Below are 21,119 nucleotides of genomic sequence, written 5' to 3'. Positions count from 1 at the left end.
GGCGAGTATCGACTATAAACGCCGCTTAAGAGCCTTGACTCGAGCAGCGGTGCGACTCCCAGGGAAAACTGCCCGATGATCTCGTACGTGGGAACTCACCGCTGGAGAAGAAGGACGTGCTACGACCGATGCACTCGGTGGCGGGTGGTGAATTCGGTGGCGCCAACGAGGAGGAAGATGCGGTGGTGGCGGAACGGTACCTGGTGCCCTTCCAGATGACCAGCTTCCCCAGCACCGTCAGCAGGGACTCCCGTAGGGTGTTGTGCCGGCTGCCGCCGCCTAGGCTGCTGGACGAGTCCCTCTTGGAGCACTCGCCCACGGCCTCCACCTCGTCGGACGACGAGGCAAGGGTGAGCGTCGCGTGCGACCGCTGTTGACCACTGCCGGCTGTCGACACCTCCAACTGCGGCTGCTGCAGCTGCAGTTGCTTGCTGCGCTGGGTTTTCCGTCGCTTCTTCCGCTTCCTGCGACTGCTACCACCGCCATCGTCATCCTCGGCTTCCTGCGTCGAGCATCTGCGTTGTCCGCCCGCCTCGCTGCTCCTGGACATCGTCGTCGCCGTTGACCTCGTGGCACCTCGGCGCGTGGTCATCACATCCGCCGACTCGACCTCGCCGTCGCAGTCCTTCACCTTACAGCCGCGCGACATGTGAACGCTCACGTTACTTGAATCACGTTCAAGAGCGGGTAGGAACGATCGGTCGAGGACACGCCGTTTGGCACGATAGATGCGCTTTTTCGTTCGTTTACGTTAGCTTTACGTTCACGGTCATGGACGAGGACGAGAGAGTTCTCGTTAGCTGCGACGCGCATAGAAAAGACCGGGGAACCCAACAGACGCAGGGATGGAGGAGGATCGACGTTGATATGTAAAAACTATTTCGCCGACGTGAAACTCTCGGGGAAAATTATCGAAGGACTCCGTTATTAAAATTGGCACTTGATAATCAAGTTAACTTTACATCAACATACAGTTAAACTACTGGCCGGGGGTTTCACCTTCATTTTTTTTATAAGATTATAAAACTCGATACTTTCCAAGTATAAAATAGGATTAAAAAAAAATAGGCTTTATCACCACTCTTTTACAGATCTTGTTTGTCGACACTTAAAAAGAAATCGGCCACTTTGGGAAGCCTCGCGAGACTCTAACGTCATTTTGCGCTATTGCATTTTTACGAGGATTGCGTAAAAGCGCGAGAACGGCGTAAAGTTGTCCACGAAGGAGATTAATGCAAATATAAACCAATTTTTATCGCGGCTAATAAAATTATGAATGATAGAACACTACGAACACGAAAATAAAAATTAATGTAATAATTCTGCGTGCATAACGACGGTTCGAAAAGTAATTCAGTTATTGCGATATATCTACTTCTTGTGTGCGCATGTAACAATTGCATATTTTTGCGAAGCTACCCCTATTTTAATCATTTCAATTAATATGTACAATTAAAAAACATATTTATCCTTCATAAAATACCTAACAATTAAATGTAAAAGTAGCGGAGCTTGCGGCAACTTTAGACATTCTGGGAGGAATTGATTTTTATTAATTACAAGGCAATTTTGCAGATGAGACACCGATTTGACGAAGGACAATCGCGCGACGCGTGCGCTCCACTTTGCCAGTAATTTAACGTTTGCATGTAGGGCGCGTGAAATAAAGCCCGAAGATCGCGAGTGTTCTAGAAAACGCATGAAAAGCGGCGCGGCGCATACGAGTATAGATCGCACGGCAAGCGTGCGTGAAAACATGTCACGGACAAAGTGAATCGAGACTTTTTCCGGTACTCGCGATAAAGCTTCAGCACGTCGATGAACGTATAAAGTTGAACGTCTATAAGAGCTTTATTGGCCGTTATAAGCTGTGACCGTGCGCCGCCGCGTTTGATTTTTTTTTTTTTTTTTTTCTCTTCCATGGGTGACGTACACGTGAGAAAGTGTATGTCAAAGTCTACGTTAGCGATCGGCTCGGTATCAGAAAGTCACATGTTAACGCGAATTTTTCTAATTTTATAAGATAAACGTTTTCTATTTTAAAATAGGAAGATCTAATCATTTCATACGTCTTCTCGATTGGAAGAGACGTGCGTTCAAAGGATTTTTTTTTATTTTTAAGCACTTGTGTCAATTTGCATTTTCAATCTGAATACGTTAAAATTTTTGTTGCAACGATTGAAAATGTGTCCGGAGCATGCTTGACCAAACTGTACGAATGTTCGACCGACTGGCTCAAATGCTCCAATTTATTCTTGCAAGTTGGTTCAAAGCTACACGCGATGGTAATTCCACGTGTAACAAGATTAAACTTGCATTCGAGAAAGTGCAACGGAATATTGATTAGTGAAGTCAAAACAGTTGGCTAGATTAGACGGTGAAGACAAAAACAATTGTTTAAAAAATTACTTATATACTTATGCATATAATGTTGTATAATTTTATACTTTATGTATCATCTCGATTTTCGTACGCGATCTTTGCATAATTTTTAAATATCCGAGTAGATATATCGCTGCGATAAAGCTGAATTTTTTTTTCCACGTCCTGATTGTTTTATCAACGTCCACGAGTGTGAAAATTTAAGTGTATAGACGACATACCGCGGGAATAGAAAATGAATAAGGATAGGAGTGCGTCTTGCGTCGATCGGGAAACTTGACAAATCTGTTTGTTTCGCGATAATAACTCATTCGCACCGGCGAAGTCACATCCAAAGCGCATTACTTGTCAAACGGCACGCGGGCTAGCGAACGGAAGTCTATTGCATAACATCGAAAATTGCATAACTCTTTAGTCTCGCCGTTGTATATTCAGGAAGTCAAATTGCTCTCTCAACGAGTATTGTTCTCGACTCAATGCCGGACGAAATTAAAATCCTTGGCGCGTTTCGTGCATCATCCCAGCGTGCGAAAGGGTCGAATTTTACGCACAGATATTTTTATTACGCGTACATCGCAGCGGCGAGAGAAAAACAAATGTCTGAAATTATTTCAAACATTTTTGAAAAATAATCCCGCATATATTCGCTGAAGGGTTAACTTTTTTTTTTTTTTTTTTTGCTATATCATGTTGCGCAACAGGCAACATTGTAACTATAATGAAATTATAGCATGCTGTTATTGCCAGATACTTAAGTTACGTAAGTACGAAATTAGATGTAAACTCCTGCTTGCTAATGCAAGCTTGCAAATTAGACAGAAAACAATCTGCGTTACGGGGATGTTGCTATTCGTCTATTTAATTAAAAAGTTAAACGATAAAAATAACATTAATTTGTTAGAAATATAAAAGTCGCGGGATTACTAAAGCAATACGTCTGAGAAATGTTAAACTCTTGGTAGCTCTCCGGCGAAAAGGAAAATCCCGGAAAAATTTCCGTTTAATTGGAAGCGTCGTAAAACGACAGCGGGATGTTAAGCAATTACCGCGTCCGGTTAGACACGCGGATTAAAATCTCCGCCGACGGATCGCCTCGACGACGGGTACGGTTTGTCGTCGAGGGCTTCGCGTTTCCTCGAGTACGATCTTCTCGTTAACGCGGTAAACGTGACCGCTTCTTTTCACGAGGGGGCTGCTCCGCGAAAACGACTTCCGTTCGTCGCAATCCTCGAGAGGGGCTGAGGACTCACCTCGAAGACCTCGAGTTCCAGCGTGTCGACCTCGACGCTCATCGTCTATCTTACGCAAACTATAAACCCTCTATAAGGCCAACCTCTTCTGCCGCCTTCTGGCACCTGAGCCACGCCGCCGCCGCCGGCGGCGAGACGATGACCTCGTCCCCCCCGTTTCGCGCTTCGCCTTTTACATTGTTCTTCCACCTGGGGCCGACCGCCGTCTTCTCGTCCCCGGCGATCATCGCGGGGCCGCATTAGTCCACCAGCTGGCACCTCGCGATCCGAATTCCGTCGTGCCTGGTCACCGCACCACCACCGTTTCCACTGGGCTGCCTCTCGTTCCGACGACCCGATTGACTCGGTCGTCCAATCGACATTCTCCCGTAGGATCCGGACGCGCGATGCCCCCGTGGTTAATACCGCGTACCACCCGAGAGCACGTCCCTCTCACTTGACAGGGCGCGATTGTTCGCCGCCGCGTGAAGAATTTCCCCGCGGTGACTTCTCTCGATATTCCCGAAGTCGCGGGTAACTTCGACTCGACGAAAATATTGCTTTCTACAAGACACGAAAGGCGGTTTCTCCTCGCGGCGAGAGGTCTTGAAATGTCTTCGTCTTCGACGAGATCACTATGCGATCTTGATTGTGGTAGTAACCTTTCTGCAAGGAAATTGAGCCTATCATCGGGATTGTGCCTGACGAGAAGATAAAAAAAAAGAAAAAAAAAGGAAAAAAAAATATGGAAAAGACAAATTCGGGTTAATCGCAGTGGCAATGTTACGACACGTCGTCACTAATCGTCCCTTGTAGTCTGGTTTTTGGAAACTTTCCAAATGAAAATTGATCGTTGCAACGAAGAGCAAAGCGAGTATGAATTTCTTCGAGTGAGATTTATCATTTATTAATCGCGGTATAATATTTCCAGATAAATCGTGTTTCTGCATACCGCGATCAACTTTAATTTACAAATGCTCTTTTAATTGCTATACGTACTACGTACATCTTGCCGGTGCAAGGAGCTAATTCAAGCTGGTAACGAGCTGCCACGTGTAGAGAAAAAAAAAAAAGGAACGGTGCGTTATTATTATTATCGTTACTCTCCTTACATGCGGTAATGCAGTTATTCATAGTTAGACGCGTTATCTAACACGCCTTCTCCTGATGAATCCTTTTATCAAGGAAGCAGGAAAACAATACCACCCCACCCGATTATTGCACTCGTTAAAGCGCTTACTTTAAGCTAATTAATATTTAATCCTCGTATTAAAAGTACAAAAATTAATCCTTCCCCCTTGTATCTTCCGATAAAAAATCTAAAAATATTTTTAAACGCACCCGTACAAGTTTTATTTTAAAACTCACACGTCAGAATGTATGTCGCAATTAATTGCAATTAAAAAAAAAAAAAAAATTAGTTAAATTATTTGATAAAATTAATAAGTGAGAAATAAATTAATTAATAAATTTTCTGCAAGATTTAATTAAAATAAGTAGAACAAGAGACGTACGGGCATCGAAATAAATCCTACGCACACAGTCGCTGGACTAATTTCGAAGTTAAATAGACGCTTCCATTCTGGAAAACATGTGATGGCAAAATATTGTAACGCATACTTATCCACCCACGTGCGAGCTAACTATTCCGTTTATGTGTCAGTAACCGAAGACGACTAGCAGCGGACATTGCAAGGTATCCGTTTTCCAGAGGCAACCATCCTCCACGCTAATTCTAGGTAGCAACGCCTGTGAAATCAACCACCTTCAGTATTTACGCATATAAATCGACTGCTCGCAAAAGCGGTGCATCCGTTACTCTTTCGACCTATCAGCCAGATAACGAAACAGCTGCGGCGTCGACGAAACGCGTCTGCACTTCTGCCTCGGTTTGTAACGAGCTGCTTATCGCGAACGCTGGTAGGGCAAGAGACGAATAATTTGCTCGCTCAAGAGCGACCTTTCGATAATGAGAATTTATAACGAGCGAAGAGTCGATCGGCGATTGCTAATCAGAGGCGCGTTCATTAGGAGCGATCCTCGTCTCTCGGGGGGGAGTGACGTTAGAAAATACGGCAGGTATATTTAATTAATAGGCACAATATGTGAGGCCACGCTCTGAGAGTTGTGTGCCGAGAGCAAGCCTCTCGCACTTCTTGCGTATCAAGTACACGTGCACTCGACAAGTACCGAGTAGATCCTTCAAGAGTAGCGTTCGGCACGCTCTTCGCCGTCCTTGATCCCGCATATTAGAATGATGTCATCGTTCGCCCAAGCTACTACTTCTAGTCTCGCGTCTAGCAACTAAAATACCCGAGCTTCCTCCCGAAATAATATAGCCAACAGGCCTTGCGGTGCTGCCCGCGCGAGCCCGAGATTTCCAAGGATTCCGGGTGCCGAAACCCATCACCCCGGAGATGCAATATAGAAGGGACTCTTATATAAGATATAATGGTGCTCAACCAGGAAATCGTTCCGGCGTGCTAGAATCGCTGGAATACCATCGACAGAAATAGCGTTCCTGAACTTGCAATACACGTCAACGATATTCGATGCTTCGAAAAAAAAAAAAAAGAAAAAAACTTAAACGATAATATTCCATTCGAGAGACGTTTAACGAAGAAGCTAATGATACGGCTTTTATTTCTTTTTTTTTTCTTCTTCTTCTTCTGTTAATTATTTACTTTTTTGGAATAATTAAAAAAAAAGATATCTCTTTTACTTTTAATTTCAAGATAAAAGGGACGATTAAGATGAACTTTAAATGTTCGTCGGTGAAGCTGCCCGGTTTCCTTGCTCACTCAGAGATATCGTAAACAAATCGTTCTATACTCGTAGACGCTAAGTATAGAACGATAGCTATATGCGAGTACGGATATGGATATACATTCGGCATAATTAGCTCCGGATCTTCTGGCACGGCGTGACGCACGGAAGTCTATAACAGAAAGGCTTTCACGATTTCGTCTAGATTTCGTCTGCGGCGTGCTGAGTTTTCAACGATAATGGAACCGCGCGGTACTCAACTTCCGTTGGTAAATGCGTAGCGTGACGATTCCCGCTGCAATAGAGAATTGTTCCAACAGTAGCCTAAATGGCACAGGTGAGTCGTAGATTTTTACGCGTACAACGGATATCTAGTCGTTTACCAGAAAATTAAGAAACGCGAAATTGTTTTTTTTTTTTTATTCCAATATCGTAAAAATTACTTAGAATGATAAATGAGATTTCTATTTTTTTCTCGCGCACAAATCACGTATTTATTTCCCTCCTTAAAAAGATTACTTAAAATAGAGTGGCGCTGTAAAATGCGTCATTAATAAATAATTGTAGAATAATCATTAATTGTGATACAATCGGAAGCTGGTACCGATACATTTATACCGAACCTTAATAGGAATCGCGTTACGCTCCGTATACTTTACAAAGGTGTCGGCGGTCTTCATAGTAACAATTGTAACTCGAGGCATTGATGACGAAACCGTCAGACATCCCATTGACGCGAGAGAACGCGAAATAAATGCAACATGCGTGCTCTTATCGCTCACATCGGATGCATCGCCGTTATATACGCGACCGTTTCCAACATCCAAGATGCGTTGCGCAATTCGCCTGACGGCAGACTATCTTCGTAGCGGTAAATTTTAGACGAAATGTTATTCAATCCACGTGGAAAAAGTGATACAATAAAGCAAGAAAATAATATAAAAATATTAATTAATTCGAAATATTTTGCGAAAATATAGACATATGAATTTGACGGCACTGTAATTTCGCTCGTCTACATTACGTCATTTACGGAGCTGCACACCGAAAATTGAAGGCGAATTTAAATTTGAAATAAATCTGACGCGTTTACGTGCCTCTATCGCGTCGGTCGCATCATCACTTTTTGCAGCAACTTGGGGTCCGTTACGTAAGTCGTACCGTTTTACGCGATAGCGAAGCACTTCGAGGAACACGAGCAGATATACGGCACTAACCACGTGATAGAACACCTTTTTGCACCTACAGCCGCGGTACCTTTAGCGGCGATGTGTATTCGATAATTGGCACTCGACCAGGACCTCCTGTCATTCGTTTCAATTATCAGGCTTTGTTGGTGACACAATCGGCTTTGCAACACTCAGACGGAGCAATACCGATGAGTCGGCCGCCTTTTTTTTCTTTCCGTCCCTTGATTCAACAACTGTGTCTGTATGGTAATGAGAAAACGCCGCGATTGTGTCCTGCGATCGTGTGATGTAACGCAAACCCCATTTGGATTAACGATCATTCCCGACTACGCACGCGAGTTTCTTAATTTAAAAAATATTATCTCTCCGAACGGAAATGCAAACGCTATTTTCACTTTGCCTCTCTATACGCTTCATAAACTGAAATGCTAAATAATTTCCTCAGGCGCGATCGATTTTTTTTTACAAGCGTAACTGAGACTCGGTACAAACTTTTGCAAATTGAAGAGCCAGTAATTAAAAACAACTGTATAAAAACGGTGGTAAAAAAAAAAACACTGCGGGTTTTTCTTCTTTATTTGACGTGAAACGTCAAGAGACTGAAGCAAAAGCGAATCAAAGGGACAAAGGGATTACCATCATGACCGTATTGTACTATAGAAACCGCTGCCAAAAGTTGAAGGGACGCAAGTCCAGCTCTTCCCCACTCTCGGATTATCGCATAATAAAACAATAATGAACCGACCCACGCAAAGGCGCAATTTCCTAGGAAACATACGTAAAAGTGGGACGCCTAACTCGCTGTCGGAGGCCAAGTTCGCATGACAACCGACGACATGTCATCACTTAACCGCGTCAGCGTATCGAAATTTATATAATGACCCCCGGATTTAAAATTTCACGTCTAATTACAAAACAAAAAAGTTTTATCATATTTAAAAAATTAACAAGTATACAAATTACTTTATTTAAAATAATTTTTTTTACGAAAAAAAAAAAAAACAATATTATCAATGGGCACTTGATACTTTTTTTTTTTCTTTTTTTTTTTCTCTAATCAATTTTCCGTTCTCGGTAAAGATTTTTTACGAAAAAAATAAATACACGTTTAACTTAGTCAATATATGTATAAGGTCGCGTAAGAATTTATACGAGTTCTTATCGCCAATCGAAGATATTGGAGACACGACGTAGATATACAATATCTATGATATCGAGTGTATTTAATCATCGCAACGTGTACGCAAGCTAGCAACGATATTTAATAATGTCTGAACTGCTCATTCCCTATGAGTACTATTATGTTGAACATTATTAGGTTGTTCCAGTTTAAGTTTTCCAGGCCAACAGGCAGTATCGTCTTGCGTAGATCAACGTCTCTATATAAAGTGTCTATTATCATTGCCAGATACCTCCTCAATTACAAACTCTTCGGCAGAACTGAAGGGAATCTGTCGACGAAAAATTACGACTCGACACATTTCATTTACACCTTAAAAAAATTCGGCGACTAAGGCTCGAATTGAATTTCCCCCTTAAGTAAACATTTAGGCCGATTAAACTAATTTTAGACACGCGAGAAATAAGCTTTGAACCATCCATTAATATTTTTGAAAATCGGCCAAAAAACATTTTCCTTTTTTTTTTTTATGACGTAGGCTGTCACCGACGTTGATTAGACATTTCTATCAAATTATCGGTGCACGATAATGTACTTTGAAGTTATAAACGAATATCCACAGTCATTATACCTGATAAAATGAGATACTTGGTGTAATAGAAGTCCAGATTTCTATCGACTGCTAGCTAAGCGATTAAGTGACACCGGATTATAGTAAATTGCGTCATTACGTCTAAGAGTATCGGCGCGATAAACTAGCCAGCAATAATTGATCCTAATTAATCGATCCCCCTTTCATTTTGCAGTAAGCCCGCGTGTAAAACTACACAATTAAAATAAATTAATATTTCTTATTAGCAATTTTTTAAAGAGTCTCGTATATGATCCATAATAAAGTTTGACCTATTAAATATACAGTACATTATCGATATACAATATACGTATTTACGTATAACATTAACGTGCCCTGAATTCCTCTAAAAATTAATCCAATCACGAGATATTACTTGGAAACGCCGAATATACTTTCACGTTCATGAATAATGCGAAAATGTATTTGCCCGATTCTTCGACGCGAATCAAGTTTGCACGCTTTGGCAAGTTCATTTTCAGTACAAATAGATTTTAACTGGCTCTTCTTTCTACGGCTGCGGAATTGAAAATTTGTCCCTAGACGTTAGCCCGACGACTTTATGACCGCCACTTTCGATCAGATAGGCCGCGAATATAATAGAATTCTCGATGAGTCACCTATTTACCTGCTATCTTGGAATAATTCAGCCACTAGTTGATTGTTCATCTGCGTGCTTAATATTGATCCGCGCGTACGTTTGTAAAAGTGCATCGCGGATACGATTAACAGCACGTGGCGTCGACGGCGCTCCTATTTCCGACGGAGTGGCCGTACGAAAAAAATCCGTCTCTCCCTCCCCGCCGAGGGGGAGGGAAATCCTCTCGTCATAACGTAACGCTAACCGTAATTCCTCCCGGCGAATACATTTCCAAGGTCGTGTTCTGCTCGAACGAGCCGATAAACGTCGCCGTGAAATCGTGAAAGACATGTTAAACGACGCGTTTCGCGACACGCTGGAAAAGACTTCTAATTAATTAAACTTCACCGACCGTTCAAATGAAAACGTGAACCTCATCCTTGTCCCGTCATTCTCTGCGGTTTATCGATCGATAGGCACGCAAATGTAGCTGCAAAATCAACATCGGGGGGACAGGGGGGAGAAGAGAGAAAAAAAAAAGATTGAGTAACCTACTTTTCATCCTACGGCGAAAAGCGAAATGCATTTTGCATTCGACAAACCCTAACGCGATATCGTCTCCCTTTTGAAGCCTCCGCCGCCCGCAACTAACAAAGAAAATTAATAGAAAAGGAGAGCGCATACGGAATCTTTTGCCCGCTAACTTCTCTTGCTCTCCTCAAAGTTTTCGTTGACGTCACGCTTTCCGACATACGCTCGAATCTCGCAATACAGGTGGAAAGGTTTCCTCGACCACAAGGGATGATCTGCCTGATTTTACGCGGCTCTGGTGCTTTTCCACATTCGTCATTCTCGAGGGAGTGACTTCTTTCCTCATCACGCTAGCAACAAAAGCATTCCCCGCCAACATTTTAACGATCTTTCGTATGTAAAAAAAATAGAGAGAGAAAACAGCAAATTTAAGATCGAAAGTAGCGAAAGAGAAATATGAATAGGTTCGTGCACACGTAAAGCTTCAATTGGTCGATTTAACACAAAGAGAGGTTCAATCGGTGTTTCTCATTCAACCCAGATTAAGTTAATTTTTCCCCGAAACTGATAGAAAATTCGCCAATAATTTCATCTCCGCGGGAGAACAGCGGGAGTAAAAGTTCAATCGACGTATCTTACCAAACTAAAACTAAATTAATTTTTCATCCCCGAAACCAAGCGGCGCTGTTCGTGAATTAATTACTCCGTCGAAGCGGTAAAAATAAAGAGCTAAATCGATACCAAAAAAAAAAAAAAAAAAAAAAAAAAAAAAAAACTTTTATTGCTTGATTAGTTTTCGTAGAAATAATAAATATAAATTCCACAAAAGTTCAATCGATAACGCGTCTCTCGGTGGATAAAGTTTGCCCTCGAATATTTCTCGTGACTGACGGGTGAGTTTGCCTCCTCGATTAATTAATCGCTCGGCTCTTCCTTGGAACGGGGATACGCGATTCGTGGAAAAATTGTGGAAAAGAGAGGAATCTTACCGCGTAAGCGCGTGCAGCGACGACGAGGCGCGTACGAGCGCCCGTGAGGCTTTTAAACGGCAATCGATCGCCGTCGCGACGAGGTCAAACGTTGGTTATCCCGTACGTATACGCGGATCAACGCGGAGGAGATTCATAGCTGGCGAACAGGCGGCCGTATCAACGCCCTGGCCAACTCCCTGGTTGCCCGCAAACCAGAACGGTAAAACAAATGCGGGATGACGTCGACGTGCGTGACACTGAAATCCGTGTCATCGTCGTTACCGTCCCCGCCGAGAATGTCCGCGATTACGTTTACACGGCACGATCCTCTTGCGATTGAACACGGCCGTAGACGACGACGATAGCGAAACGTCCGAATGGTCACATCGCTGTTATCGCGGGGTTGGTAGGACACGCAAGGTCTTCTCCCATGAGACGAGCTGGAGTCGCGCGCGACGGATCAGCCGGCGATCGGACGGCCACCGTCTTTCGTCTCCCGTAACACCGACACTGGCGTTATGATTATTATCATCTCTTCCAGCATCATCGTCGTCATCATCATTACCGTCGCCGCTGCCGTCGTCGTCGCCGTCACTGTTATCGCCGGCGTGCAGAGGAGACACCTGATTGATAACGAGACCGCGGACGGGACGCGTATGCACGGCACGCACGCACAAGCACCACGGCCGCGAATCGGCAGCACGCACCGAGCGCGGACGCTTACTTTTCCCTTCAACGGAGGCTTTCCGCGACGGGTGCACCTTACCGAGACGTAACGAAACGGACTTCCGCACGACACACGCAAGGGCTGGCTAGCTGGCACGGGATGTCGCAACCTCGAGACGTCGTCCACGACGGCGCCACGCGACGCCCGACGTCGCGACGCCCGTGTTAACGACGCGGCGAAAATTCGAGACGACGACGCCAGGCACCGACGACCGCGGGGATAAAGAGGGTTGCTGCTGCACTGACGGTGGTGAACGCAGCTGCGAACCCGGCTTGGGGCTTTCAATCGATTCGACTACGCCACGCAGCTGGCGAACATCCCGAGAACTCGGGCCGTTTAGCAGAAAACAGTGGTCGGTAAAAATTTAATCCCCGCGTTAAACCCCACGTCTGGACGACATTGACATTGACAACGTGGACTAATTTCTTGAGGTTTAAAAAAAAAATTTTTTTTTTAAACTTCAAGGTAAAGAGTGTTCAAAGAAACAAATTAATCAGGATAATTATATATGTACATCGCACGGAAAATTAAACCATCGTACTCCGGATGGTTATCGGAACAGGAAAAGATCGCCGAAACCTATGCGTAGATGGAAAAATTTTGCAATACGTTTTTGTTAAAAGTACAACTCGGTCTTTCGGGGAAGACGAGAGTAAAACTGACGCAACGGTGGTATTTACGGTTTCACTTAATAAACTTCAAAAGACGTAAAATTAGAAATAACAATAAACGACGAGTCGTGAAAAACCGATCGAAACGTGACGTTTATTTGGTGCCTTTCGTACGTCGAATTCCTTACATATTATAACAAGCCTTTCTATCTACGATGCATTACTAACGCGTAAAAATCGTGGTTACGTCAACGTAATATATGCGCGGCTATTTCTAATAAGAATCATTGATGCCGACAAACATTATCATCGTAACGTAGCGTAAAAAGCAGGTCAGATCGATTCGCCGAGATACAGCACGTATCGGGCGCCAATAAATAAATCAGTGAAATCACTCACCTTGCATAGGCCGCGTGGCAGCGCTGCGCGACATTGTTCGCGTGGTTTAATTTTAGGCTGCAGTTTCGAGTTAGGCGCTTGTGGACGGAGTCTGTCGATGTGTCCGTCGACGCGGAAGATGACGGCCGTTAAACGGGGCGACCTTCCGGCGCGACGTTGGTCAGCTGTTGTAAAGTCGGCATCAAACGCGCGCTGACGCGTTGTAAAAGCGTGATGCGTAAAAAATTTCCTCTTCTCCTGGCGGGCGATCAACGGCGTCGTGTTCAGGTGCCGCGCAAGACTATCCGCAAAAAGGATCGTCACTGCCTCACTGCCAGCAGCGACGGACGATCCCGGGGCGCGACGTCTCGTTTCCAGAATATCGGAGGGATGACGTGAGACCGACGATCCCACCGGACGGAGATCCCCGCGTAGAAGGCGAAGAGGATCGAGGCACGTAGGTGACGATGAGGATAGCGGTCCTAGTGGTTTTCGCGGCACGCGACGTTCACCATCGAGCGTGAGCGGCCAAGGAGGGCTCCTGCTTGGTATTCGACGACGTTGACGGTAACGTAAGGCACGGTGCGGTGACACCGCGACGACGCTTAAGTCGGATATTCCGCGGCGAGATAATAACGACAGGATATCCGATGTGGGGGGTACGGGTGGTTCCTTGGGGGTGGCGTCCATGTGGGGTGAATAGTCACCTCTGGCCTTCCCTCCCGCCTGCGAACCACCTTTTCCTCCTCCAGGACGTCCTCTTTGTCCTCGAGGTACCCCAGTTTTCGGTGGTGCCCGCAGACACCACCCTCACGCGCCGCCAAGTCTCCTCACCTATTGACTCCCCCGTTGTTAGATTTCGTTGGCGTAGGCTGTAACAAAGAGAGACCGTAAAAAAATCAATTTGCTCTATTTCATTTAATCACGAAGCTAATATTAATAAATAATAAATTAAGTAATTTTCGAAAATTATAATTCTTTTCTGTTTAATGGCACATAAATATATTTCGAGACATCAAGCTACTTATAAAAAAAAAAAAAAAAAAAAAAAAATGTTCTGCTCAATAAAAGAAACGACGGTGATAAAATGTGATGGAAAGCTTTGACGAAATGGAGAGTCTGGCTTATCGATGAGGGTTCACATAAAGACATCATTCAGCGTAACATTTGATATATATAGCATTAAATATACCTCTTTTGAAAGAACGCCGCGCGGTCAAACGTATGAAACTAGATGACATATTTGATAAATGCGAATTTGTGAATAATAAAATATCACAACGCCATGACGAAGCGATAAGCCCCGTTAAAAATAATCGCAAAATAAATCGATTGCAAATAAATATTGTAAACTTAAAATTTTTTAAGTATAAGACTGAGCTTTTACTTCGGATTTTATCACGTATGTGCGTTATCACGTACGTACGCGAATCAGCGGATCAATCAAGAACAATATTTATTTATTTCTTCGGAAACAGAGACTGATAGATCATCGTGGCATAAATCATACGCTCGATAACTTATGAATTTCATTGATTAGAAATTTGAACGTTTCTGTAGCGACTCTGTCGCCGGTAAATAAAACGATACGCGATATACCATGAAAATGATTTATATACCAGATATTTACGCAAAACATTATCTCTACACACGTGTGGGCAAATAAAATTTCGATCAGGCGATTTATTAAATTTTACTTTTATTTACTCGTCTATCAATTGTAGTAACAAGATACAACGTAGACTCTAAACACTTTCGCCGCTGATAAACATTGAGCGCAGTATTCGATTGCAGCGACTTATAGGTATGCTGTTACGATAAATTGTCCCGTTGCGACAAACAGTTCTACTGCGCTCGACAAGAAATTAAACAAATGAGCTGAACGAGCGTCGTATAATCGTCGGAAAAATAACGCAATGAAAAAATAAAACATTCCAAAATGTTTATAACGTTCTAATTGAATAATTGGATAATTAAAACATAGTAATATAATTACGCAATATGAAACTAACAACGCAATCTAATACCGTATCGGACCCTTAGCAATTAAGTTTGACGTTAATGACGGACGGTCACGAGAATAGGGGTACGCGAACAAACGTGGAATATGGAACGCGTGAAATCCAGTTCTCAATCGCGTATCTCAAGGACGCATTGGCATAGCCGGCGACACCGTCTACGCCGTCCATATATCGGAATGTCGGAGACACGCAAGACCGATGATCAATCGAAACAGAGCCGCGCCAACTACCACCCTCATTATACATTCACGTATCCTTGATTCGCGGCAAAGTTTCGCCGCGTCTGACGTGTCCGCAATAAGAAATCGTTCATTCGCGAACTGTAAGCTCGTTTTCGGGGGAGGGCATAAGTTAAGTAAAGGCTCGGCCTTGCACAGACGACGACGGCGACGACTTAGGCCTCGCGTGCGTATTTCTTTCGGGGGGAGAGCCACGTCCGCGTTTGATCAGAGATTGCGGCGGAGAGGTATGGCCTCCGATCATCGCGAGATATTTTTCTGTCCTTACTGTCGTTTCACCCTAATATAATATTATATATATAATTATTATAACGTTGGCTGTTCGTAGGTTCGTATTTTATTTTTTACTCACTTCCTTCCTCTCAAAAAAAAAAAAAAAAAAAAGATGTTAATGTTAATCATTTTAGAAGACTCAAAAAAACATTCCGCGAGTAATCGTGTAACTTCTCGTGCCACGGGGTAGGTGACGTCGTTTGAAGGTTTCAGCTGTCGGGATGAATGAGGCCTTAACGTATGCTTTATCGTCCGTACGATGATAATTGAGTTAACGCCGTGCGCGGCGTATGTGGAATGAAATTTAACTCGAGGTGGTATCGAGCATCGACTTACACTTCCGAGATGGCTTATTGTTAGGCTAAACACTCGGGATCATCGAAATTAAATCGGCCCAATCAATTACGGGTTAACGTGGCCCCGACGTTAGCACCGGATCTGGTCAACATCGTAAGGTTTGGTAATAGATCGGTTGGCACAAATAAGGCGTTCGTGCGAATTTCTAGCTGTTGCTCCGATAAATCACGTAGAGTAAACGAATGCATGTAATAGGCATACGCATATATTATCGATCCTTGCCTGGCAGTATTTCACGTGCGAATATCGTATATCATTTATACAGAAAGAACATAAGCTCTCCAAACTTTTTAGCAGCCTCAACCTATGAATTTAATACACGAATAACGATACGTTAGTTTTGCATAACTTTATCAAGACGTACAAAATAACAGCTTTGTACATACCTGTTAATTTTAATTAGTTTTAATTTTGATAAACGTACAGGAATAATTCTTTTCCGTATCAAGTTATTCCCACATTTATTGTAGTACTTGAGGAAACTTATTAATAGCGAAATCCAACTTGCAAACTGTAAAGTAACGGGTAGCACGTGTAACTAGGTACAGCTCGCTACGGATCAATACTTGGAATATTTCTCTATACTTCAAGTGGCCGAATATTTACAAGTTCCCACCGATCAATATTCTAATGGGAAAATAATAGTAGCATTGTATCATAGAAAAGTAGTTAAATATTTAAATTACATGTATCAACCTGCGTGAAAATAAGCACCGGAAAAGCAATGTAAATGTATTAAAATGTTAATTTAATTGTGGTAGATTATCTGTTACAATTACTAATGAATGTTTAACTCCGTCAGCTAATGCGAACATTAATTGTTCTCTTATAAAGTCTGCATTGTGCACACAGATAATGAAAAAAAAGAAAAAAAAGAAAAAAAGAAATCTAATTCTAAACCAGAGTTTCCATTCCTATCTTAAAAAATTAGCGTGACGCATAAATTAGCTGTTAATTGTTGCATCACGCCAAGCGAGAGTCAACGTCGGCCGTCAAGTCGGCGATTTTGAGGTTCGATTTAATTTTAATATTTAATTAATATATTCAGGCAAAGACGGTCTTCGCGATCTTCGAGGATCGAGGAAGACCCGGGGGAAGTACCGTCTTTGTCTGGGCATAAATAATTAAATATTACAATTAAATCGAACGAGAGTAACGAATAGATTGGCGCGGGGGGGTCGGGGGAAGGCGGGGGGAGAGCGAGGTGAGAGCGAGCGCGAGCATACGTGCCGCGCGCTAGGTATATTCCCCCACCACTCCCACTCTCGCTCTGTCCTTCACTAGCGGTCGCACAATACACACGTACGTACTACGCGCTCACGGCAACCGCGTGCTCGTGCCGAAATTAATACGTATTTCCGTTTAACGAATACCGTCCGACACAAGAACTATCTTCTCGTCTTTATTATCCGTGTGAGGAGATTACGCGAGTACGTAATTAGAAGAGCACGTGCGATTCTCCGTGCGAGGAGAGCACGTGTCGCCGCCGGTTCGTCGGTCGTTTTCGGGAGTGCCGCTAATTATCGCGCGTTTTTTCTTACGATTATTTTTTTACGGGAGTGCGTTCGCGAGTTTCCAGTGCCGCGGAAGGATGGCTCGTCACGTCCCATCCGAGAGGATGAGCAGGCCCACTAGGAGGCATCCTGCATCGGCGGAGCAACTTTTAGGTAAGCATTAATTTATCTAATAGAATCTTTATTAAGAGAAAACCTTTGCTTTTTTTTATGAATTTTTTGAAACTAATATACTTGTCTACAATAATATATTTTATTTTATGTTACAGACACCGGCCGAATTCAACAACTCCGCTGTATGCAGATTGGGTAAGCCTGTAACCTGTCTTCTTTTTCAGGATTTTCTTTTTTCAGCAGTGCGAAAAAATAACGCGCGATATAGTGTTCAGTAAATTTCGCGACAGTAGAATCACGGTCGGGATGATTCGCGAGTGACTTGTGCGCGGAAGGAGGACTCGTCACGACGTCCAAACTGAGAGGAGGAGCAGGCCCGGGGGGCATCCTGCATCGGCGGAGCAACTTTTGGGTGAGCATAAATTTTTTAAAATTAAATCTTCATTAAAAAAAAATTTTACTTTTGTTTTTATTAATCTTATTATAATTCTGGCACGTCTACATTAATTTTTTCCTTTTTATGTTACAGTCACCAGCAAAATACTTCAACTCCGCTGAAGTGCACCTTGGTGAGTCATATAATTTTTTTTTTTTTGTGATTTGTAATTCTGATCTTTTAAAAAATAATACGCGAATGGTTTCTTCTATGTCTGATTTATAAAATAAATGTACACGCCGCGATAAAACATGTAGGATTTTTCTCGTGAAGGCAGATTATTAGGTTCGAGAGATTGAATTTTTTCGACGTGAAAGCCGTGCTTGTCGAGGCCGTAAACATTTATATCCCCCGAAAGAGTTCATACATCGATACGTCGAGACGTATAGTAAATGTTGCACAACGATAAGGATACGTATCTCCCGTCGCGAGATACGTATATCATAACGCAAAATATAGCACTGGTCGTAAAGCAATCGAGATAACAAAATCAACGTAGTAACGTCTTAATCGTCGCTCGTCCTTTCGACTAATAATTTCGTTCGAATAAGTGATTTCTCAACAAAGTACTGGCGAAAAAAAGATTCTGCGAAACGTAACATTAAAATAAAAATTGCGTACACGCGTGTGTATGCGGGCGTATATATATAATAACGTGAATAGCAGGAAATTTAAATATAAGTTTGATATGATTATCCTGAAATGCATAAGCACGGAAGTATTGTTCTATCCTCGTCGCACATCGTGAGTAACGGAGTTTAAAAAAAGCACGCTTATTCATCGATTTCCTTAAGAGTCAACGACAAGCGAGTGCGAAAAAAGAAGAAGAGTATGCGCGAAAATATTAATTATTCCCCAGGAAATAAAAAATTATTCGGCAATTAAATTATTATTAATTATTAAGAGACGTCACTTCTAAAATTTATGACGAAGTAAGAAGGATGCGGAATCACAGGGAAATAGATTTGATTAATTCAGATTAATTTGGTCCCCTCGGTGGTTGTCATAAAGTGCGATAAATAATAAACTGATTCACGTGCGCGTGATGAGCTATTACCCCTGTTCTCTAAAGACTCGAGAGTCTCATGCGGGAGGAGTGCATGCATATTGCAATGCTTGCACCACCTGTTTGCTCGTGCCTATATAGCCAATGCATGTGCACAATACGGATCTCCGACCGTTCGTTACGTAATTTTTATAAATAAATTATATATCACATACTCGGCGTACTTTCTTTACAATATCGAGATGCAAATATTATTTTACCGCGATAAATAACCCCACGCATGTGGGCGGCATGTTCCATATATATATATTTTTTTTTAACTTAAACTCGAGTTACACCGCGTTCCGTCGACTCCCGCTGTCTCCGTTCGTATCCAGAAATTCGTCAAATTAATTTTTACACGATACTTCTAATAATACTTATTTTAACGCGCGAGTTTTCCTGCCAGAACGAGGTCGCGAGAATAGAAAACGCGCACTCAAAGTTTCGTAAATGATTTTAAGGATTTTAACAACTATGAGGCACTGGATTAGATGTTTTTGCAACTATCGACCGAAAATAGTTTCGCAGCTACGCGAGTAAAAGTGCCGGGGAGGCATCAACGTCGTCATAAAGACGTCGTTCGAGTTGTCGCGTTTTCACGGTTTATCGACGAGCACACCGTTGCGGCTACACCAAAGCTAACGCCTGTTGAAAGTTGCGGTATTATTACACAGCCTGGCCGTGTATTTAAGAAAACTCAGCTTCGTCATGTCGAGTGTCGCGACACGCAATCGGCACATTCGTAAAGCGGAACAGACGGATTCATGCAGGTTGAAACCCGAGTAGAGGCTTGGAAATTGTTAGCCGCAGAACCGGGTAGTAAATCATACTTCCCGCAAGCAAACAATGAAACACGCGTTTAAATTCAGGAGAAAATCGTTCTTTGTGCGTAGAAGTTTCTTGCGTATGTAATTTTAATATTATCGCCGGATCAGCGTATCATTTCACGTGCGGCACCGAACATAAAAATATCTCTGATCGCATAAATATTGCGATTTAAAAGATTTAAGAAAATTTGCTGTTTTAAAAACGAATTTCGCTCGGGGCCTAAAGGCTCGTGATGAAATCGTCATTTCAGAAATACGCGAAAAGCGCCGAAAATATGAACGAGGTACCGGAGTTACGATGCTTCTTTTTTTCGCGAAACGAAAACACACCCGCGCGAGTAACAGAGGCTTGTTGAAATTAAAGATAAGTGATCTGTACCGATACGCACACATTGATGAAATCACGATTGGCATTCGGCCAGAATTCGCTGTTGACTTTTCCGCGGATTGATTGCTATTCCCCAAATATCCGAGCCGCGATCATAATCTTCGTCGAAAAGATCGGAATTTTGCGCAGGCTGTGACCGAAATTGAGCATGGAAATTGGATAAATCGCAAGATACAGAATACAATTTTTCTTTTTCCCTCCGAGGAAATGTCACCGAATATTTGTTCTGATTTTTAAAAGTCTATCGGGTACGCTGTTAAAAAATCGTATATAATTTATCAATTATAATAATGGAAAGTTACAATGAAAAAAATATAGCAAGTTTACACGATTAATAATTTGCAATTTACACGTAATTTTTTGTTAGTTTAACTCTATAGTATTTATAACAGGTATAATATCAAGGCTAGGATCGGTATTATGCAGCTTCCGAGACAAAAAGAATGATATGCTAAGAATGCAAAGTTCCGCCTATTATTTAATGCAACGATTGAGAGATAATTATACACGGGCAAACTACAACGGTCAATCTCGTGCGACGCGGTCTCCGTTTGCGATTCTTACGTAAACTCACGCCTCTCGTACGTATATCTAACTGTCCATAAGAAAGACATGCACAAGTATCCAAAGAAGAGTGATGCATCGCGCTACTCAAACGATATTATAGCGTCCACTTCATTGATCGTTCAGTGGTCACGAGCAACACCGGGCAATTTGTCCTCAAGGTTTAAATAAATTAAAAAAAAAAAAAAAAAAAAAACCAGTCCTTCAACTTAAGTAATTTAG

At 42.6% G+C, this 21,119-nt stretch overlaps 1 protein-coding gene across 8 annotated transcripts in view; it reads right to left on the bottom strand.

Moving 5' to 3' along the window:
* Atp8b (ATPase phospholipid transporting 8B) overlaps positions 1–21,119 on the bottom strand; it is a 47,257-nt gene that overhangs the window by 11,862 nt on the left and 14,276 nt on the right. For 6 of the 8 annotated variants that reach the window (XM_070664735.1, XM_070664736.1, XM_070664738.1 and 3 more), the window contains exons 1-2: positions 3,633–3,764; positions 100–631 (exon numbers count right to left, since the gene is read on the bottom strand). In XM_070664735.1, coding sequence (XP_070520836.1) covers positions 100–631; positions 3,633–3,674 — 574 coding nt within the window. In that variant the 5' untranslated portion in view covers positions 3,675–3,764. Of the gene's footprint in view, positions 1–99; positions 632–3,632; positions 3,765–13,137; positions 13,989–21,119 lie in introns of those variants that run through there. The other 2 variants (XM_070664743.1, XM_070664742.1) reach the window with 1 other exon arrangement.

Source organism: Cardiocondyla obscurior, linkage group LG12 (assembly GCF_019399895.1).
Source record: "Cardiocondyla obscurior isolate alpha-2009 linkage group LG12, Cobs3.1, whole genome shotgun sequence".
Taxonomy (NCBI): domain Eukaryota; kingdom Metazoa; phylum Arthropoda; class Insecta; order Hymenoptera; family Formicidae; genus Cardiocondyla; species Cardiocondyla obscurior.
The sequence above is the reverse complement of the archived record's forward strand: the minus strand, read 5'-3'. Positions and strand labels throughout refer to the sequence as shown.